This window comes from Etheostoma spectabile, chromosome 12, assembly GCF_008692095.1.
Source record: "Etheostoma spectabile isolate EspeVRDwgs_2016 chromosome 12, UIUC_Espe_1.0, whole genome shotgun sequence".
Lineage (NCBI taxonomy): Eukaryota > Metazoa > Chordata > Actinopteri > Perciformes > Percidae > Etheostoma > Etheostoma spectabile.
Genome location: NC_045744.1, coordinates 14187729 through 14211324, shown reverse-complemented (window position 1 = coordinate 14211324; position 23596 = coordinate 14187729). Strand labels below are relative to the sequence as shown.

At 39.3% G+C, this 23596-nt stretch overlaps 1 protein-coding gene across 12 annotated transcripts in view; it reads right to left on the bottom strand.

Moving 5' to 3' along the window:
* ptprma (protein tyrosine phosphatase receptor type Ma) overlaps positions 1 to 23596 on the bottom strand; it is a 167248-nt gene that overhangs the window by 49246 nt on the left and 94406 nt on the right. For 9 of the 12 annotated variants that reach the window (XM_032531513.1, XM_032531508.1, XM_032531510.1 and 6 more), the window contains exons 10-16: positions 19309 to 19510; positions 18289 to 18391; positions 8835 to 9108; positions 5997 to 6033; positions 5204 to 5278; positions 3542 to 3677; positions 2022 to 2051 (exon numbers count right to left, since the gene is read on the bottom strand). In XM_032531513.1, the coding sequence (XP_032387404.1) occupies positions 2022 to 2051; positions 3542 to 3677; positions 5204 to 5278; positions 5997 to 6033; positions 8835 to 9108; positions 18289 to 18391; positions 19309 to 19510 (857 nt within the window). The remainder of the gene's footprint in view (positions 1 to 2021; positions 2052 to 3541; positions 3678 to 5203; positions 5279 to 5996; positions 6034 to 8834; positions 9109 to 18288; positions 18392 to 19308; positions 19511 to 23596) is intronic. The other 3 variants (XM_032531516.1, XM_032531520.1, XM_032531509.1) reach the window with 2 other exon arrangements.

The following is a 23596-nucleotide window of genomic DNA, read 5'->3' as shown; positions in this document are numbered from 1 at the left end:
ATTTATTTATTTAAGCAGGTTTCTTATTTTCTATTAGTATTTGCAGATGTCATGGCACATTTCTCAATAGGGATCATTACTCCTTCAGCTTATACAACTGCATATTATGTTGTTATCTTGTCAGCTTTATAGAGGAGTAACAATTTCTCCCTCCATTCTTTTTAAAAGTTAAACGACCCCCCCTACATTCCTTTTTTGAAGTGACGCAATTTGGTTTAACTGCTCAAACGCATTGTATTATGTGGGTTAGGGTTAGGGTTAGTTAATGCCAGAATATCCAATTAAGCTAACCTTAAAACTGTAAATCAAAGCAAATACACAAACCCTTCTTTAAGGCGTTATGTCCTTCAAATGGAGGAATCATTTTTATTATCATCAACGCATGTCTAAAACATTAACTATTGTAGCCATTGATTCACGCTACACTAATAAATTCCTAACTTCTTGTGAAAAGAACACTATCATCTTCTCTTATCCAAGAAAACCCAACTTGCATGTAAACTAACAACTGACATTTTTGATTTGTACAATTTGTTTTTTGTAACAACCTAATTTCTCCCTGCTTAGCTCGGTCAATGTGTATGCTCAGCTTGGGTGACACTACCCCTCCAAGTCAGTGGGGCTTTCCATCCAAGACAGCTGTGATCTAATATGAGTGACATGCCGAGTATTCAAAGTAGTATTATCTCCAGGTGTATTCTGAGGTGTTCTTTGATGTGAGGCAGCCTCCATTCTCTCCTCTGATCGCAGCCATCTCAAGACAGATTATTAGGCATCCATCACAAAGACCGTACAGCGGGAGCCTATGAGCTACAGCAGTAAAGGCAGAGCTGCAGAATAAGCTTCTTTACCATTCAGAGGTGAGATTTGGAATCATCTGTTCTATTACGAGCAAAATAAAACAGCGCTACAGCTATTGTTTCATGATGTTTGAGTCTTCAAAATAGAAAGGAGGTTATTCTGTGATCACATCAGCTTGTTCAGTAGTGATGCAAGTGGTCCTCTCAGCTAAAGACACAACTCCACCATCACCATAGAATCAATGGAATGGATGTGCAATAACCCAAAAGAACATGCTAAAAAAAGAAGGAAAAAGGCATTGTGAGCTGAGATGGTTTGAAGACAGAATGAGATGGTAAAGTAGGGGTAGAGAAAAAGACTAGAAATGATCACATGCATATGAAGCCAATTGGTAAAATAATGTAGCTCATGCTTATAATTTCAGTGTAATACCTATGAATAGGGTCAATCCAACAAAGAGTTATTGATTGCATTTTTGGCATTTGCAGAGTGTACACACACACACACACACACACACACACACACACACACACACACACCACACACACACACACACACACACACACACCACACACACACACACACCACACACACACACACACACACACACACCACACACACACACACACACACACACACACACACACACACACACACACACCACACACACACAGTGAAATATTTGTATTAACTCATTGAGGTTCTGGGCACAACTAAGGCATAGATTCCCTTTGATAGGCACTTCAAAAAAATCTAACTTTGACAAGTCAACAGAAAAGAAATCATTGGAGTCGAATGAAAAATTCACACTCAGTAAAAATGCAGTAGTTCCTGCGTTGATTTTTTTTCCTTCTTTCACAAGAGGAGTTTGGCAATCGTGCAATCATTAAGGCAGTTTAGTTCATCGTTTGATAAACAAACTTCTTAAAATCTCGCAGAAATGATGTCTGCAATAACATTTCTGTGTCTGGTCGATGTTGTGGGGGTGTAGCTGCGTCTGCATGCTTTTGTCAGAAGTGGTGCCAATGTGACATACAGTATGATGTGCTCATCATGTGGAGATGCATTGGAGTGGCGTCCTCTGTTCCGCCAGCAGAGATTACAGTTGGGCCTCTGTAATAACTCTAAGCAGGAGGAGACTGACATGGCTCTTTGCATGCATGGAAAACAGTGTGTGGGTGAGAAGCATGGCACTAACATTACACAAAGTGGTTACTTACAGGTAGTAAGTGTAGGAGTGATAGGTTCTTCTGCCGAGTGGGGTGGTGGTAGGATTTAAGCAGTGGAAGAGGGAAGGGGATGGAATGAAAAGGAAAGAAAAAGTAAAAATATATTAATGTTTGAAAAAAGAGTAGAAATGAACAAAATCAGATATGGTGGCATACGTGGAGGTAAACTAGTGATCATGAGGGCAAAGGTGATCGCTTGGAGTCATGTCATGCTTTGCAAGGGGGGGGAGAGGGGGGCTCCATACAGTACAGTTGAAACTAATTATTTTGAAATTGAGCTGGTTTACAACATGTGACGGCAAATTAAAGGAAGCGTTTAAGAACACATCATTTTATACACCTATAAAAATCACCATATCTGACCTCCAAGGTGCAACTTAATGAGTGCTTTGAATGTCTAAACGCAACTTAGATTCCCCGTTGGTAAGAGTAAATTACACAATATTCAACCAATGAAGTCATCTCCATCTCTGATTAAGGCTAATTGAAAACAATTCCATTACTAGGTGCTGATTTTCACACCCACCCACTGATCGCTGTGCTACACAAACAGGGCCTGCTGTAGTAAATGAAGAATTGTATATCAATATCAAAAATAAACATGAAACATAGCGACTATATTAGTACACAACTACGCCTCCATACTCATCTACTCCATACTGACATTTACATTTAATCGACACAAGCTATGGTGCCTTGCAAAAGTAGTACAGTTTTGTAATAATGGATTTAATGGTGCCCTGTGAGACTCTCACCACTCTTTACTATTTTGTGTAGGTCCATTACATAAAATCCAGGTTGTAATGCAACACAATAGTAAAATAGGTTTTTTGAAAGGCACTGTATCTATCTATTGAAGAACGTACAGTAAAGTGCAGCTAATACATGCTACGTTATACTGAAATATTGATATTTATTAATTTAATTTTTCATAATGGAGATATTAAAGGAAACCAACTTGTGTCAGCCAAAGAAATCTCTGCAAGAACTGACGTTTTATTTCAGGGCTTGCTGTGGACAAACGTGGGTTGATATTTGCTGAGCTTAAGCTCCCCTGATAGCTGGAATATGTACAGAAGACCTCTCTTCAGTATGAGGTCCAGGGCTAATGTAAACTTAGCCTTCAGCTATGTGGCCATCCTCTTCCCTTCTGAGCCTTTTCATCATATTTTCTTTCTTATCTTCTCTCTGCCTCTCTTCATACCACCAAAAAAACATTTTTCCTATTCCCATTCTAATGTCATTGAAGCACTGCACATTTGTTAGAGGGTGCCGTGGAAACGGATTAATTTTTCATGGCACACTGTATCTCATGGCTGTAAACAGCCTTAATGGGGCGTATCAACATGATCAAATTAATTATTTAGTAAGACACTGACAATACTACCGTTTGAGGGAGAAACATACAAAATGATGAAACAGAAACTGCTTATTTGTGAGCACTCTGCAAGTCAGTTCAACCTCTTCACAAATCTGAAGTAGTATTTCAACGAGTAAGAAAAAAAGCTTACCTTTTCTTCATGAGAAGTACCACACCTAAGAAGATGATAACAAAGAGGAGGATGCCAGCGATGACCCCAGCGATCTTCACGGTGTGGTCCGTTTGTTTCTCTGGCTCCACTGCGTCAGGTTTGTGAGTGGCTGCTCCTGAAAAACATCACAATGCATAAAGATCAAACAAAAAAAGTGCAACATTTAATGACCATTTGCTATTGTTCTACATGAGCTTAACTGCAGAGTGTGCATCCATGCTTTCAGTATGTCCTCGTTGATTTGACTATGTGGAGGACTGAGGTTGATTATTCAATACACTGATATTCTGTGGCATTCTGTGGAGCATAAATATCAATAAATGTATTGGCTCAGAGCAATGTTTACTTTGAATGTAAGTGACTCCCTATTGTCCTGAAGACTGCACATTTAGCTTTGTCCTTAGTGGACATCAGCGCTCTGTGGATGAAGCTGCACTGGGAGAGATAAGCTCGCACCGTCTTTACCCTTGGTTAATCATGTTTGGGGCAAATGGTTGCTGGGCTGTAAGAAATGTAGGATGTAGGGTGGGAAAGATAATACTCAAGAAGATAAAAAAAAAAAAAAAACTGAAATAACCAAAACATTAAGTATCAGTCCGGGATGAGATAGCCAACACTGAGACACAAAGAGAGAGGGAGGGGGAAAAGAACGTCTTGTTTTAACAGCATCTGCTCTCTGGGAAGCGATAAGAGGCCCTCTGAGGAAAGCAACGTTCCTGGAATGACAACTGTCCACCTGAACAACACCATTATTCCTTGTCACCAGGGGTAAATTTAGAATGATAAATTGTTATGTCAGACAAATCTGTTAGAGCGAGCTTCCCACTCTTCTCAGTGTTGCCATTTTCTCTCACTATCAAAAAAAGGTAAATATCTATCCTGGACTGGTTGTGACATATTGTTCCTGCTCTGGTGTGTTATTATCAACAGCCAGGCCTTTATTTAGATATATACGTTTTTAAAACAGAGATTTCAAGACTGGTGACATATTAACAATTAAGTCTGGACAGATGGAGCAGATTTGTCCCACTATCCTGTTACAGGCTAATATTACAGAAATGCTGTCAGTGACAAATCCCCATTTGAGCTTTGAGTGTTGTGTGTTTGTTGCTAGAAGTTAATACTCTTCCATTCTAGCCTGAGAGAATGTGAGATTCACACACAAGTAAAAACTGAGCAGATTTGTAATAATTAGATACCACTACACTCTTTTAAACTCTTCACGATGAGCACTACAGCATCCTTTTGTGTGTTTATAGTTGTCGCAACTGCAGCAACCAACACCTACCAACACTTAATCTCCTAAAGATAATGAGAAATATTCATGAAAAGGGGATTAACTCCTGTCAAAAATCTCCAATAATGACAGATCAAATGGAAATCGTACCTCAAACAGGTCTTTTATGTCTAGTAACACTGAAAAGATGAAGTTAAAAGACAATGTCTGAGAGTTTAATCACACGGATTCTATGCAGATAGCAGGACAATAAACAAAACCACACACATGCAATAATATGCCACTTGTTTTCCTTTTGAGGGAATTGTCAGTATGGCCGCCATACTAAACATATAGTGGGTAAAACCATGTTGTGGACAGAATAACTGAGACGGTGAGAGAATGTGCAAGCTTACTGGTCTGACCTGTTAGTTGGTTGTCGCCAGCCGCTGGAGCGATGCGGATGTACGGGGTTGTGAGCTGAGTCACAAGTATGGCGGCTGAGTGGAGTCAGTGGATCCAGGATAGCATGCAGCAGAAAGAGACATTGAGAGAGACAGGCCACACTAAAGCTGAAAACAGCCAAACCAACACTTCCCATCATCATGCAACACTGAGGCAGAGAAAGACATTACAGCATTCACAATTTGTTTTGCCAAGTTGGCAACCACAATCATTTCACAGTTCATATCTGTGTGAGCCAAACATAGTGCATGTAAATGTATCCCTTCAGGTGAGAAATTGCTTATATATGATCCTTCTACTTCTAGTATGTGCCATTTTAAATCAGCCTATTGAGCCATGTGGATGGAGAAATCTAGAACTCCACAAAAAATCCATAGTGGAGCTGCAAAATATACAAGATTGTCGGGGCATGTCACAGGACCCCCCATGGCTCAGAACAGAGTGTGTGGCTAGGGCTCCCTCTGGCCTTATCAATTCTGCTTTCGGATCAATGGTGCTTGGACTTCATCACTTTTAATGTGTGGAGCAGGAAGTACGGCTGCATAGTTAGTACCTGCAGACCTCAATGGGCAAACAGACTGCCTCCCAGTCATGGAAAAACACATGTTCCTGGACAACATTTTAATGTGAAGACACTTACAATGTGATTGACAGTTCATATCAATTTCATGTTTATTCGGTTAGTTCTCAGACATCATATGCAAGTGCGGTTAAGAAATACATACAGCAAACATCAATCTGATGTATTCCTACCTTTGGTGGCTACTCGAACACAGTCAAGTTTGGTCTCCTGTGCACACAAACATTTAAGGATTGGGGAAGAAAAAAGAAGAGGATCAGAGTTTAATATGATACACATATACAGGCATGTGACACACAACACTCATGGTTACAACTCATGGTTACAACAAAACAGCTCCGTCAGTATCACGCTGTCCCCTATCATCTGTTGGGCTCAATGACTGTGACACAAAACGCAGTTAGGCGAGCAGGCCTACAGCACAGATTAGTGGTGCTGAGCTGCTGATTTGTCAGCCAACAGCGATCTGTTGGCAGCCTGTGGCTCAAGGTGGTCAGCCACTGTGGAGAAACCTGAGCCCTGTGACAAGCGACACCATCCCAGCATGCAGGGCTCCGAAATGACACGTCAGGGAGCCTTTCTGAATATGTAATAGAGTTTGAGCTCTGACAACAGCCTTCAACAACATGGAAAAAAAACAAAACACTGCTCTCGCTGCTGGCAGAGAAGTTTGTTGTCAACAATGGTCTGGTGAACAGGAAAAAGGACACAGACAGGAACGGCGAGGCAATGAGTACTACAACACAAAAGACATGAGAGCTGTGTCCCTGTGTTTGATGCAGCCAAGCTGTCCAATGAGCAATGAGCACACATGGGAGAAACATCATTTCAAGGCCACGAGAGGCATAATGAAGAGGTGAAGGAAAAAAAAAAAAATACATCAATGTTCATGTGATCCTGGGTGCATGTGTATTCACATTACTGCTGTCAGATTTTCCCTTTATTAAATGCAACATAACCAGAAGTTTTTTAGATTTTTATTTGAATAGAAGGCTAAACAAATTCTATGTTTTGATGGCACTCACCTTATCTAAGTGCTAATTAAGTTTAAGAGGCTCAAACAAATCACTCCAACATCATTAGACATTAATTAAAGCTCGCGGAACTATCCACTGACAGTGATAGCTTAATAAAAGAGTGTGCACAGGCCGCTGTAAATCAAAACATTGAATATAAAAAATAATGTCCATCACAGAGACAGAGCTTTATGCTGTCAACAAGGGACTCTGTCCTTTTGTTTGTGTGTGGAAGAGCACTATCAGCCATCCATCTACCTGGAAAGTTTCAGACCGCCAATGGTTTACTCTCAAGAGCACACTTGCTAATTGGATTCAGTCCTGCCGCACATGTTATTTCAATTGCCTCCTTAAAGACGTGCTGGTGTTTCTCAAAGAGGCTGTTTATGGGGATTTTAATTCAGGACTGCAATCGGTGGGACTCTTGAAGTCGCCATTGAGCGGTCTGCCGCGGCTCCGTGGAGGGAGGGCCTCGCCAAGTGCCACTTGATGACAGAGGCTGCCACCTGTATGATCGGTAACCCCACTGTTGCTTCCTGCCTCCCACACTTAGCTGCCGCTGGGACGACTGCCTCTCTTAAATGCAGTTGATCAAAGCCTTGTCTGGCATTTGGCATAAAGCTCAATAAGAAAAGGCTGGACAACAGGGCCAGAGTAATGGAGGGAGAGTGCATGTCCCCACATAAAGCTTTGCACCCCACACTTGACCCTGCTGTAGCGTATTAAGAGTGTAGACAGTGTTGTTGGTACACCCCACCTGAGTACTATCACATCTCTGAGGCATAATGCAATTGTGCTGCTGCATGCACATGTCTGCCCACAGTATGTGAGCAGCAGTGATGGAATGTAACTAAGTACATTTACTCAAGTACAAATTTTTGTTACATGTAGTTTACTTAAGTCTTTTCTTTTAGTGCCCCTTTAACTTATACTTCACTACACGTCAGAGGGAAATATTGTACTTTTTACTGCACTACATTAATCTGACAGCTTTAGTTACTAGTTACTTTACAAATTAAGAGTTTTGCACACAAAACACATGTAGTTTATAAAATACTGTTTTATTTTAAATTAAACTACCTCTAATATGTAGGCCTACAAGTTAATTAGAAGATTAAAAACTAAGTTGATTGACAGAACTGTTTTGTTTGTTTCCAGTTTTTAAAACGTGGGGATTTTTCTGCACTGAGTACTTTTACTTTTAATACTTAAAGAACTTTTTCCTGATCATACTTACATACTTTTACTTGCGTAACATTTTTAATGCAGGACTTTTGCTTGTAAAAGAGTATTTTTACAGTGTAGTATTAGTACCTTTACCTATGTAAAGGATCTGAATACTTTGCCCACCGCTGGTGAGCAGCTACTGCGTAGAGTGAGGGTCTTCTGTATTCAGCCACTTCAGTCCCTTTAATTCACCTAGTCAATCAATCTGTCAGCCTTCATTCTCATTTAACCCACCGTAATATTTAGCATTGTTTCAATACACACTCATGTGGATATGTGTGCATAGGACTTAAAAAGAAAGGAGAGGTTTGCCAAGTAGTATGCTACAGTAATTTTAAAACGTGCATCTATATTTTTAGTGTTTGAGGTTCATTGAATTAAGTACACAAATATATTACAATAATGTAATTGTCTAGTTGCTGAGGTACAGTATGTACTTATTAGCACAGCCCTTTAAGACAAGCTGTCAAACAATAAACTGTCAACCTGGCACCCAACACACATGTAATCTAGAGAAAGTGTTATTTTTTTCCTCTCTTTGTCATCTTTATTATTTTTTGGTTATAAGTGGTGGAATAAGTATTCAGATCCTTTACTTAAGTAAAAGTAATACTCACCACAGTACTCCCTTACAATAAATTTGGTTGGTTGATACTTGGTTGTTTTCCACCACTGGGTTTCAAAAATGTCTCATTTGGAAACACCACGCAGCTTTGGCATAACTTACTGAATTGGCATGAATAAAACAAACATTTTAGAAACACCCACCCCGTTGGCTGTGCTGACAGCTTGGTAGTAGATGCTGTAGCTTTTTTGAGGCAGCAGAGGGGCGTTCCAGTAGCCGTTGTAGGTCTTGTTGTCCCCCACAGTGAAGGGCTGGGGTGAGTGGATGCCGCCGGCAGGGAACTGAGCAGTGAAGTAGTACTGAGAGTTTAGGAGTGTGGCGTTCTGGAAGTGAATGGGAACTGGGTAGCACCGCAGGATTTCTGCTGTGCCTCGTGCTCTGCGTGGACGTTCCTCCTCCACCACCACCTGGTATGCACTGCAAACACAGGAGACACACAGAATTAACAGACTCCATTGGGCCAAACGGGCGCTTGCCGAACACTGTTGGCATTGCAAGCAATTTTTATTTTGTCTAAAAAATTGCCCTTTTATGAATGGCACAGAAAGGCATGTTGCAAAGCTCCAAATCTTAGAGTACAAAGAGTCTCTGGATATGACTATTTACACGTGAGATGGAAGAGATTGTTGGATAGATAATTCATTTTTTAATCGAGCCATTTCAGATTTGCTTATTAAAAGTTTTAAATCAAAGCAATACAATATAGTACATGATCATATAAATGTCTTAACTCAGGATACATTACAAAAACATGACAAACCGTGTGTGTAAACACTTAGCTTCATTGCAGAGTTTCCTTTTCAACACAACATCTTTGTGCTTAAAGCCAATATAAACTGGGACGAACTTTTACCTTCTTTAAAAGCACAACTTTTTGAGGCTGCTAGCTTAAGGCTAGAATTGATAGACTAAAGCAGTGCAGTTCATCACAAGACTTTGTTGACAAAAGGGAAAAAGTAAATGGCAACAATGTATTCTGACATTAATTTTCTTTAAATAAACTCATCAAATTGGTAAACTAACAACATTTACTTGTGTATCTAAGCCAATAGATTAAAAAAAATACAGTGCAAGATAAATGAGCAGTGACACAACAAGGCCTGACGTTATTTATATTTTCATTATTCAACAACTGAAAAGGTTAACCACTCTCCATTTCCTCGCCATCTGAGCCTTGTGTTTAGCTAGCTGAAAACTGCAGCCGTCTGTGCCACTGACAGAGATGACATTGTCTCTGAGCTGGCCACTTAGCTTGAGGGGGAGACTGACTGTCTTATAGACTTCCATGTTAGTATGCATCTTGCATCCACCTGGTAAATCTATTCAGTCGCTGAGTGACAAAGAGTCTGTTTACAGCTGCCACAGAGAATAACCAGCCATGATTGCGGACTATTGTTCCATTTCCAAAAGAGTCACGCAAACAAGTTATTATTACAGAAGACAGAGCAAAGTTACACTGCTCACTGAATGAATGCATGGCTTTTATAATTGAATGAATGAATGAATGAATGAATGAATGAATGAATTCTATGATGTGACATGCTCTGGTTCCCTAGTTTTGGAAAATTGATTAAGGCTTTTAGGACATTTCTTTTTTCATAATTGGATGATATGTTTACAAATATTCATTAATAAATAATTTGCAAATTGTTGAACATCTTTTTTTTTTTTTTAAGTTTCCCGTGTAATTTTTGACCATTAGTAGTGCTATAGCGCAATTTCTAAAGAGTGGGTGTCCGCTTTGTTTTTTTCATGCACATGCACCAGGACACCCACGCAAGCATGATCACAAGGGCGACACAATCTTATTCCACTGATAAAGACCAAGAGCTGGTGGCAGCAAGGTTTTGCAAATGTCTGCAAATGAGGAAGGAAATCCGTTTAACACAAGAGCCATTTACACCTGGTATTACCATCTGTATCTGGATAATGACACATCCGTGGATTCACACTTGGTATTAATACGGACTCCTGTTATTTAGATGCTGCCCACATTGTGATCAGATAAGTTAGGTGGGGCTGACGGACTTGTCGGAAGTCTGTAAGAGAAGACTTATATCTGCTACTACATGTAGCTTTTGCAGGGTTTGCTTCAGCAAGCAGGAAGAGGCAGTGTTAGGCGACCTTTCAACTTGCTTGGCCGCTCTTTTCTTAAGAATGTGGTTACACTGTGTGGCGTGCATTTAAACCTGGCTGAGATCCGATCAAAAGGCAAGGCAGACCTCCATCTTTCAGGTGTGGGCTGGCTGATCCAATTCCATTCCAATCTCAATGCATTCTGCATGCAGTTACACCTGGCATTAGCATGTGTTTTTTCCTTCTTTGTTGGAGGTAGCCTGAGACCCTGCATTTTCGTTGGCAACAACTGCTTCTGTAATTGTTGTGCATTTGACAATAAAAAAACTTGAAGAGCTGTGCTGATCACAGCTTAGATCTATTAGAATTAAAAATAAATGCACTTGTGTATTGCTCTCTTTATGGGTTTGCTACAAGTCAATTTTCACAACCATTTAAATCATTGTGAAGCATGTCACATAAAATGAAAATGACAATGGGTAAGTCCTGGCAGGATGTAGAGCTTCAATTACCCTGAATATTTTTTCTTTGGCCCACATTATTAGAACATCAAGTACAAACAAATCTGCACTGTAGTGTATGTACTCTTAAGCTGTACAATTGCTGTACAAACAGCATGGAGATGATCAATTGTTCCCTGCGGTTGGTACTGGATGATTAAGTGTCCCCATGTGTGTACAGCATGGGCTCTTTAACCCTATAATTCATCATAAGGTGCTTGCAGTGTCATTAGAAAATCCCCCTTTGCTCTTGGTGGGTGTGTCCCAATTCCTCAGAGCTCTTCTATTTAGTGCTGGGTTGGAAAGTGATGAAATATTTAATCCTGCTGGGAGTCTGCATGAGAAATCAGCCTTTAATTACTGTCCCCTATTGAGAGCAGAGGTCATAGGGCAGATGCAGACAGTAAATGATGGGAGCCCCTTAAGTAGCTGCAGAGCGCCAGAAAAATTAGCGATGAGGCCTCAGCCACAACACCGTAGATCTGATATAAGCGATGGGACTGTAGAAACTATTCAGAATGATATCTGCTGTCAATTATAGTGCTGTACCCATTGGGTTTAATGCATTTTCAGCACATAACCTAAGAAAAGCTTTGCATGTCTATATTGTTATTTTAGAATTCAGCAATGCCTTGTACAAATGACGGCCATTAACTATGTTTTTGTTTTGCTGTCGCAATGAACACTTACTCATAGCTTGCCTATATTGGTATTTTAAATTCTAAATCAATCTGCAGATAATGAAATAAAAACAAAAGCTGGCTCCCCCCCAGGTGGCTCCTTATGATATGATGATGTGGCTGTGCCATGACTTAATGACAGACACAGTGTGAATGGTACTGCCTTTCCTCAGGCAAAATACTAAGTGCCACAGGCGATGAGGCTCCAAGGGTAAGAACTCTTGTAAAGTGGAAATCTAAACCACTGTTTCTCTTCCACAGAACATTCACTGCTGCAAGAAAACTAAAAATTATCTCACAATAAATTTGCAATTTAATACAAATGTTTTGTTCATCTTTGTAAGTGATAGTGACAAACTTTGCTGGTTTCATTTAAAGCATATTGCAAGGGTAGCTTGATTCATGCACATACAAATTTCCAAAAAGCACACTTCCCCTGTGTTTGATCCCCTGTGGTTAATATACCGTAGTATTTTCACCTCAGCTGCTTATAAAACGTAAAATGTGACTCAAGTTTAATGTGGGAGATATGAAAATGCAATGATTCCTCTTTTTTCTGTTAATTACTGCTGTCATGTTAATGTGCCTTTGAGCAGCTGACACCTTGTCACCTCATGCTGAGATCACAATTTACATTATGAGTCATTTTGACAGACCAGAGTCATTTAGTCATTTTCTTGATTTAGGATGACATGACTGAGCAACACAAAAACAACAAATGAACAACTACGCCTTGATAGCAAGAACAAAACATCCTTTATAGCTAATGTTTCATTTGATCTGATGTCAAACAGGGAATCAGATTACTTAACATTAATATTGATTTAAAAAAAAACAATATTGATGATTATGCAGTGATGGAAGAAGTTTTTTAATCATTTACTCAAAGTAAAAGTAGCAATACCAGTGTATAAATACTCCGTTACAAGTTAAAGTCTTGATTTTGTATTTTTTAGGTAACATATTGAATGCATTTGCAGCAAAATGTACTTAAAGAATCAAAAGTACATCTAGTTATTATACAAAATGTGTTCCAGTATTATATTATTGTTGCAAAATAATGTAAATTGTACTTTAAGGTTATAGTTGGTCAAGGTGGAACTTTATCCGCCCATCTCAAACAATCAATCATATTTTATAAACGGATCATAATTTTTGCATTTAAAGTCTTATAATCAATGGAACACCATTTCCTATAAATATGTAGTGGTGTAGAAGCACTAAGTAGCATAAAATGTATATACTCAAAGTACCTTAAAAATTGCAAGAGAGTATTTGATTAAAACGTCGCACTGATTTTCTCTATGTTTCCATGAATTTACCAGATAAAACCTTCTTCTTTGTTCTATTAGCAATGCTGTTAAGCCGATCCACAATGTTTCTAGACAAGTGATGAACATGTTCAGCTAAATGTTACGTACTAGTCCCGGCGACAGCCAACTACACCTTCACAAAAGCACAGCTCATAGATTTAAAAGGGAAACCCACAGCTCACACCACATGCCTCTTTTAAAAAGCGCGTAATTACACTTGATTCCAAAACTGCTGAATTCCATGACTTCTTTACCTGAGCAGAAGATGGAAAGACAAGGAGAGTAAAGAAGAATGAAGGCAGTAGCTCTATGAGCAGAATGGTATAAGCTTTTGAAAGTGGTCTGCCAGAGGGGCCAGCAGGGCAGACCTGTACTCCTGCAGTAGCGCTGCAACCTGAGCTGACACCAATTAGGCCTCCTCCAGCCTTGCTGCCCGATAGATTTCAGCTCTGCCGCCATGTGACGCCAACCAATTATGGCGGATTGACTCGGAATCGACTGGATTGTGACCTGAAACCCAGATTTATTTTTCATGTGGGCTGATAGGGGAGAACTCCAGGCTGTTTGAGCAGATGAGGGAAGGGGCACGGGGAGCATTTCAATCACTGTCTCTCTCTAATGCTAATCGGTTGGATCTATATGCCTACATGTCTGATTTAAGAGCGGTTGTAAGTAACACTTCTCCTGACCCAGCATCCTTCCTCTATGAGTCTGTCTTCTTACTCTTTATAGTTCCCTGGTGTCCTTAAAGCTATAAAGCAAACACATTAGAAAGTGCTATAGATTACATTTGCCATTAAATCGTAAAAAGCATTGACTTGTGTCACGTTTAGGAACAGCTATTAGCGTTTGCTATGCCATGATCAAAGAAAGTTAGTGCTTATTTTAGGACTGTAGAAAATCACTTAACTGATTTAAGGCCATGGCTGAGCACAGATAATCTGATGCTACAGGGCAGAAACTACACTGAAACTCAGATTTCCTCAAAATGCTACTTACAACGCCAGAAACTGCTGTATTTTATGGCTTTGTGTCAACCTACATGTGTCTGTGAGCTTGCTTAAGGCAAAGGTTATGGCAGGAAAAGGGAGGTCTGATTTAGTGCTGTGAATGATAAGGAAAGCATTTCAAATCATTTATTTCTGCAGAAGCATGTGAACATTTATTTTGATGCTACGTAGTGAGGAGGCGTATTGTAGCCCTGACGAGGGGCCATTGCAAACATTAGTTTAACACGACATGACTGATAGACAGTTCACTAATCCTCTTAAAGGAACAGTGTCCCCTCTGGTAAAAATTGTTCCCGGCTACGCGTTGTCGTCCCCAGAGATTAGAAGCCAAATCCAAGTTGGAAATGTTATACTGATTAGCAATTACACAAATATGAAAAATTGACTGCCTCCCTCAGCAGTGACAAACGCCTGCCCAGATTCATCTAAAATATGATTTGACTTCAGAATGACTGCAGGGTGCCAGAGTGAAACGGACGTTTGTTGTCTGTTATGTCTTGATTTTTTTATGAACCAGAGCTATCGTGTCATCTTCAAGTGTGTTCCCCTTCCTGTATTACAGCAAAACATCTGCTGTTTGAAACTCAAATGTCTGGAGCTCTATTACCTCCCAAAGCCAATCAGTGTGCAAGATTGCGTTATCAAATCAGCCTTCATGCTGCTCTGCTCTGCAGTGCTGCAGATCAGTGTTCTCCCTTGGCAAATCCCTATTTCATATGGGCTTTAAAACAGATTTCATAAAGTGTTCATTTTCAAATTGAGCCACCCACCACTTCAGAAATGTGATAGCTACTCTTGCAACATAAGCGGTAGCTAAACTTAAATTTAAGTGTAGTGTAAAATTTAAGTCATTCATTGACAAAATGCTAGCTCTTCAATAGATTGACTGGATCAGCTATGTTTCCAAGTTTTTGTACTTCAGGGACTCTTTCCAGTATTGAACAATTTGTAAAACATCTCTTTATATGTACCTCAGCTGAAAATGCCACTTCGTTATGTATCTAAAACCTACCAAAGAGGATTAGGGCCACATGTGAAAATTTTTGTTTTCTGACTCAGAATTCAAAACATTTTTTCACATGTGTCCCTAATCCTCTTTTGTACAAACCTCAAACCCAAAAGAGATGTTTTTTGATCTTGGAAAATTCAGATGACAGAAAAACAAAACACTGGCACTCACAGATACATATTTGTCTATTTGTCTGTGAGTTTTTTTTTTCCTTTGATCCTTGCCACTACTGTGCACCTGATACACTATTGAAGATATGGAGCTGTGCGAGCTGCTACTTTGCATTATGAATTCAGAGAAGTAAATTTATCAATATAGGCCAGAGAGCAGATCCCAACAGACTGCCTAACTCAGCCCCTCTGAATGTAAGCTACTTTAAAGTCACCTTAAATTCTCAAAGGCATCCTGTGTCACTTGAGGTGGAGGTAGAAAACACCTTCAAAAGCCTGCAAGGTATCACGTCTTAGGCCTGCATCATAATCTCTCCTGTATGCTGCCCTCCACCACCTTTTTTTTTGCAATTCATATTTTGCATCAGGCGCACACATGAAGGCAGTATACTGGCCTTAATGTCCCGCGAGATTTAAGAGAAAGGAAGAGATGGGGAAAAGAAACGTGTACCTGAAAATCTCCAAAGTTTTGACGTCGAGAGGCTATGCTGTGATCAAAGGATGTCTCAATTAGTTTTGAGTTGTAGTTGTGCCATGTCCTGAACTCTGACGAATGGTGGTACATTTTTTTAATGGATTATCTTGAGAGACTCATTAAACATATATAATCCTTCAAAGTAAATGTATGTATCAAAACACATTATTTTCTCTTTCTCTAATTATAAACAAGCACGGTCACTGAGTTTATTCCCATCTAAAAACAGATAAGATGTCAATCCTCACGTTTAGGATTATGTTAGAGAACTAGTGCACAGTAACGTCTCAGCTCCATCAAACAGAATGAGGTGGTTCTCAAACCTCAGGTTATATCTCAGAAGAAAACTTTCTTTCATCTGGTTGCGAGGTGAGCATGCCTATGGTAAACAAAAGGAGGAGCACAGCCTCGTAATTAATGAAAGCTCCAATTCACCACACTCCTGTTAATTATAATTAGGGTGTTGTAATTAGCCCACTGAAAGAAAGGCAGCCTGAGGAAGGCCTTCTGAATTGTATCTTCGAGAAGATTAAAAAGCGGTCGTTCTGGCTTTCTTGCTGAGGCCTCACCATTTGGGGCCAGGGCATTAATCTGGACAGCTGCACATACGGTAAACGTGAGCTGACAAGCCTGACTAAAGATCTCCAGGCTGTAATCTTTAAAGGACTAAGATGAGTTGATAGTGTAAAATTGAGTTTTACAGTGAGCATAAGTGTTTATCACTTCCTCACAGGAAGAGGTTAACACATTTTTCTTTAATATTGGCATGGGCAATTCACTCCGCACTGCTTACTACCAGCAGGAAGGATGTAGAAAGCCTTAATATTCTTCAATAAACTGTAGATCAAGTTGACAGTTCTATTACCATTGTTACCTTTAACTAAGCAGCTACTCTATAAAAAAATTCAAACTTTTGCCAACCAACAGGGGCTGCTCTTATAGACATGATCCGTCACTGGCTTTTTTCTGTCGATTGTTTTCGATGGGGCACCCTGGCCAAGCCAGAAGCACCTTAGCTTTGTTTGCTCGTTAAATGTTTTTTACTCTGTATAACTCAACCAATGGTAGCAATATAAAGATGTATAAATATAAATTTATATGAATCTGTCAAATAAAAATCCTTTTACCAGCATCCCTAAAGCTCACTGATTAACGTATTTCTGCGCTGGTAAAGTAGGTGGATTTTTAACCTTTGGCTGGAGCCAGGCTAGTTGATTTCTTCCAGAGATAAGCTAAGCTAAATGTCCACTTAACATCATATTTAAAAAAGACAACAAAATTGTTATATTTCAAAAGGATTCCTTTGTGTAGTGAGTTGCTATGTACTCAGAGTTTGGAGGACATCCTTAGGCAAAACCAGATGAGTACAAAATATATAGTATAATAAATTGTCAAGCCAATATTTATCCCATATCTTATTCCTAATATAAGAAAGTAAGGAAATTCCAAAAATGTCCCTCCAGGGGATTTAGAAAGGCTTATCTTATTTTAAATTGCTTCAACGTCAATGTGACATATATGCTTGTAACACGTGTTACGAAAATGTTGTCATTTACGAATGACACACACACACCACACACACACACACACACACACACCACACACACCACACACACACACACACACACACACACACACACACACACACCACACACACACACACACACACACCACACACACACACACACACACACACACACACACACACACACACACACACACACACACACACAAACCACAAAGATGATCAAGCAAGCAGTATTCCTCAAGGCCAGTGTGGCCAAAAGCCCCCATTGGTGTTGAATATACCAAAATGATGACTTTTGCCCAACAGCCTGGTATGTATGGTGCACAGTACGGCTGCACTGCTTCCCCTATAATGGCTAACAAACACAGCATCAAGGCAGGCAGAATTCTTCCATTCCCCAGAAGCCTGTGGTGGCTTAGGGTGCCCAGTACATGAAAGACATGTAAAGGAAAGAGATCCTAAAGCTAGCCTTGGCTGCATCGGGTTTTGTTCTTATCTTCAAAGGCTGTGCTTCTTTTCACAGGATCAAAATCCACAAACAAATAAAGCTCAGAAAATTAAATGCATATAGTAAGCTACAGAATTCCCTGGCAACTTTCGTTCACGTTGGGGTTTTGATAAACACAAGCTCTTTGATAATTTTCTGTTGCTGATGGTTCCTGTTGTTTTAATATGCTGTGTTGTTGTTTTTACCATGTGCTGTGTGTGTTGTGTGTGTGTGTGTGTGTGTGTGTGTGTGTGTGTGTGTGTGTGTGTGTGTGTGTGTGTGTGTGTGTGTGTGTGTGTTGTGTGTGAGAGAGAGAGAGAGAGAGAGAGTTCTCATTGTGGAAGCCTACCTCACAGGTGCACCTCTGCTTTGGGCAGGTTTAAGCAGGACAGTGACTGTGCTGTCTGTTTGGTTCAGAGAGATTTCCTGGTCATACGCCGGCATGGAAGGAGCTGAGGAGAAAACAAATCGGAGGGGTTTTACTACACTGCAGAGCAAAGTTCAAAACAGTTCAGATTTGGGTCAGCACCAAGCCAATTTTCTCACTTTTACAATTAGCACTTATTGCCATTTAACTTTATAGTGCTATAATTTAATAAGTATGTCCAGCAATAAAAGAGGAGGGAAACATTTGCTGCTGTCACAAAAGTATTTACAAAGCATTCTTCAAAATAGCGCGCAAGTATCTCAATAAAAAAAGTGTCAAAATTAAGAATGGCCAACAAGTCCCATGGTTATTACCTAAATCAATCCCAGTTTTCAATAAGTGAGACCAGCCAGGGTTTATAGAAACTAAAAGCACAATTTGTCTTTGAACAATCAGGCAATTGTGCTAAATCTAATGCAATTGCAAGACTAAACAAAACACCTAGCAGGTTCAGTGATGAAGGATAGTACTGTATTACATTATGTTACTTATTACACGGCTACTTATAAAAAAAAAATCAATAATTTGACACAAAATATTGATTTTAAAATGATTTTATTGATTAAAAGAATTGTCCTCTGGTGTCTATGCTCAGGACTGTGCCCATACAAGCAGCTTGTTATTCAGAAATAACAGAACTTAGAATGCAGTAAATTAAGTTTTCAACAAAGCCGTGTAACAAATATAGTGAATTTATTAGTGAAATTGTTTTCGTTATTTTATTACGTTGGACACCAGATGGATAATATTTACCCTTTGAGACAAAAGGAAAGCTATCAAATAAGTGGAATTATTCCTATCTAATTTTTGTTTGAGTTATATTCAAGTTCCATTTTCCATTCAAACATTTGGACATAAAGAACTCCAGCGGCGGTAAATGGTACTCTACTTATTGAACATCATTTGCACACACTGACTGGCAATGCTCTTCACCCTCCTGACCTGATATCTTGGTGGTGAACTGGGTGATGATAGGAGGGCCATAGCCCTTGGCTGTGCTGGCACGCAGGGTGAAGGAGTATGTAGAGCCTGGGTAGAGGCCTGTGAACATGTGGGTGGTCTCGTTGCCCAACTTGACTACCTTCCCACTCTGGTTGGAGAGGTCCAGCTCAGGGTCAAAAGAGCTCACAGCCTTGTAGGAAATCTAGGAAGGAAGGAAATTAATATTCCAATACTGGCCTCTGGTACTCGACACTCAGCTCTCCTCAGCTGAAAAGGATATGTATTCATACACTGAAATGTTTTATGTTGGAGGCATCCAATTGGCTCTGCAAGCTAAAGCATTCATTTTACTGTGCTCTTTAATCTCTATTTCCCCTGTGCACTACTCAGTACTACCAAAAGCTACAGAGCAAGTCTTATTTTGTACAATACTTCTTTGTGTGTATGCATAGAAATAACCAGCTGAATTACATATATTTGTAGAACTACAGTTGTGCAAAAAAATAGCAGTCCAACATCACCATTTTTGGGTAAAAATTATATTTCTACATGGTAAATAATTTACTAGTAAGTGTTGTAGAGTCATTGAAAACCAACAGACCCAACAGTCATGACATGCATGCTGCTCATTCTGTGTAACTGAATCTGTAATTGAAAGGGGCATGTTCAAAATAATAGCAGTGTTGTGTGCAATTAGTGAGGTGATTGATTCTGTGAAGAAACAGGTGTCAATTATGGCCCAAATTTTAGGAAGGAAGGAAGCAAATGTTGTGCATGCTGGTTATACTGCATTTTACAGTGAAATACTCAGCAAAACGGGTTATCCCAGACATTGCTCTGTGGAACAGCAGACTTTGATTAAAAAGTTGAATGAAGAGAGGAAACATAAAGAAGAGCAGAAAGGTATAGCCTGCTCAGCCAAAATGATTTCAAATACCTTGATTTGGCATCCAAAGCCTGAACAACGTGGGAAAAAAAAGTCAACTACCATTCGAATGGATCAAAGAATAGGCTCAACCAATGATCATATCCAAGAAAACCAAAGAAGATTTAAAGATACTTGTGAGCACTGTTACGATCAGAAGAAGGCTATGTGAATCAGCTAGAAGCCCCCGCAAAGTCCCAATGCTGAAAAAAAGACATGTACTGAATAGGTTGAAATTTGCCAAAGGACACATTGACTGGCCAAAGGAGAAATGTTGCAACATTCTGTGGACTAATGAGAGCAAAATTGTTATTTTTGGGTAAAGGGGGCTCCAGACAGTTTGTCCGGCGACCCCCATGCACTGAATTCAAGCAAAAGTACACTGTGAAGACAGTATAGCATGGTGGTGCAAAAATCTTGTTATGGGGATGTTTCTCATACTGGGGTCATACCAGAGATCATAAATCAGTTTCAATACATCAAAATACTTGAAGAGGTCATGTTGCTTTATGCTGAAGAGGAAATGCCTTTGAAATGGGTCTTTCAACAAGACAATGACCCAAAACACACCAGTAAGCAACTAAAGTCTTGGTTCCAGATGAACTAGATTGATGTTATGGAGTGGCCAGCCCAATCCCCGGACCTCAGTCCCATAGAACACTTGTGGGGTGACATTAATGCTGTTTCTGAGGCAAACCTAGTAATGCAGAGGAATTGTGGAACGTAGTTCAATCGTCCTGGGCTGGAATACCTGTTCACAGGTGGCAGAAGTTGGTCGACTTCATGCACAGATGTGAAGCAGTTCTCAGAAATAATGGTTATGCAACTAAATATTAGTGCAGTGATTCAAAGTAAAACAAACACATGAGACATTTTTCAGTTTATACAGTAAATGTTTGAGTTTGTAAAGAAAAATGCAAGTACTGCTTTTTTTTGAACAGCCTAACATTCCTTTTTCTTCACCTTCTGTAAAAGTATACCACAAACTTGATCAATTTTGGTCATGTTTTGATTTGGAATTGAATGTGCAGTGTTCCCAATGCATTGATATCATAGAATTAAAAGCTATTCTAAGTATTTTGAGCATTATTCACTTTTTTAAACTCACTGCTATTATTTTGAACACAACTGTAAAAGCAACACTGTGGTTTATGACCAAATACTTGCCAAACTAATGACATTCTTTGTGTTTAAAATGGATTAGCAAATGTTAGCATGCTAAGATGGTGAAAATGGTAAACACCATACCTGCTAAACCTCAGCATGTTTACATTGGGATTGAAAGCATGCCGACATTAGCATTTAACTCAAAGCACCAAAACGCTAAGTAGGCTACAACTTCACAAAGCTACTACCATGGCGGTAGACTCTCAGTGTTGTTAATGGACAATATCATTTTGTACAACAATAACATGATATGATCATATTACAAGATATTGAGTTATTTGAAAATATGTTGAAAACACTGTATAATATAGTACAAAACTACACAAATGTTTTAAAATAGTTTTCCATCTAGTCTGCACTTCTCAGTAAAACCAAATTCCACAAAGCAATCTTTCAGAAGTCTTAAGTTGAGAAAAAAAGCTCTCTTTCTTTTGGCGCTTTTCCACTGCATGGTATCTACTCGACTCACGCCTACTCTACTTTTTTGGTTTCCCATTTTGAAAAAAGTCCCTGGTCATCGTTGCTAGCAACAGACAGGGGGTGTCCTGTACAAACCCGCCGTGTTTAAATAGTTTAGCCAGTGTTTCTTTTTTTTTGTCTTTTTACGTCTATGAAGAGGAGGCGTTAGATTGTACTGTAAGAGCAGAGCTACGTATTTTTCAACCAAACCTAATGTAAGCTTGTGATTTCAAGAGAGAGGAAATGCACTTAATGTATTCCTTTCCCATTAATAAATACAGGGGGCTCTGGAGGGAAGCATTAAGGTGAGTGTTTTTGCTAATATCCATTTTGAGTAACTGTAAAGTCCCACTTTAAGAAATGCCTGTGCTTGTAAAGGAAAACCTCCATTATAATTCCAATTAAGGAACACAAAGGGAGTTAGGAGTGCTGCATAATTTGTGTCCATCAAGTTTTGAAATGCTTCAAAGCGTTCTCATTTAGTCTTTGTCTGTGGAATGAGTCTGTGATGCCAAATCCTATATCATAACATTTCAGGGAGAGAAATTTAAAGTGACTTGTCAACACTGGGCACATGGACAGGTTTTTACAATTATAATGGAACTGACGGGAAAATAATGAATAATATTTGAGCAAACTAATTTGGACTTGTAACTATTACTCAATCTGATATTAGGCTTTTCAAATTGCATTGGTTCACATGTTTCTATCTGAGGGAGGTAAATGTTTAATTTATCAAGCATTCATAAAATATAAATGCCTGAATAATCTCCAGCACCTTTGCTCGCACAAGAATGAAGACAGCTGAATAACTGTTGATGAAACATGTGGTGTAGCCTACTCTTTCCTTTTACCTAAACTCTAATTAACATTTTATTTGCAGAAGAGCTTTAACCTTTTATACAGACCTAGAGTAAATAGTAATCTAAATGTAAGTGATTTGAAAAGGCTGCATGTTTTATAAGTATAGGGGCTTTTAAGAGGAAAAGCCTTACTTAATAGTACTTTTGGTTTTCTGAAAATACACTTTCTTTTCATAATAGTTGCTATTTCCCTAAACAGGTAATGCGATGCACAGCTTTCTCTCAACACAATATAAATAATATACAAAGTGCTACTTTACATTTAATTTGTATTGTTAAATATGGCTGAAAATAAAGGAATAATTGAAAAATCTGCTGTATACAGTACCTCTTAAAGAGAAGCTGGCTCATGTCGGTCTGAAAGGCTGCCAATAAAATGGCATTCGCAGAGCTTGGTCAAAAAGGAATGGAGCTGAAATCTCTTTGATATCAGGCCTTGCCAGACGTATATATTTCCCTTTCAGTCCTTTGATAATGTCAAATCAAAGCAAGGTCTTGACTTATAAGAAACACCTTCTGGGGAATTCCGGCAGAATTCGTTGTGGTTTATTTTCTAAGAGACAAACAGAGAGCCAGACTGTAGCGGTGTGAGGGACACACACCTGGAGCAAGCTTCTGGGTAGCTAGATTTTCCTCATCTGTCACCCTGTTTAAGACAGGGTGAAATTAATATTAATACTCTTTCTTACTCAAATTAAATCTTGAAATTCCAGGTTATGTTGGGAAATCTATAGTGACACTTTACTGTATATTAATAGCAGGAAATACCAGGATTGTCAGTGACTTATTGTTTCCTTAACTTGACACATTACTATACTGTTGAGGCCTAGAGAGAAGTAATTGCTGCAGCTTATGAATATTATAGCCTGGAGTG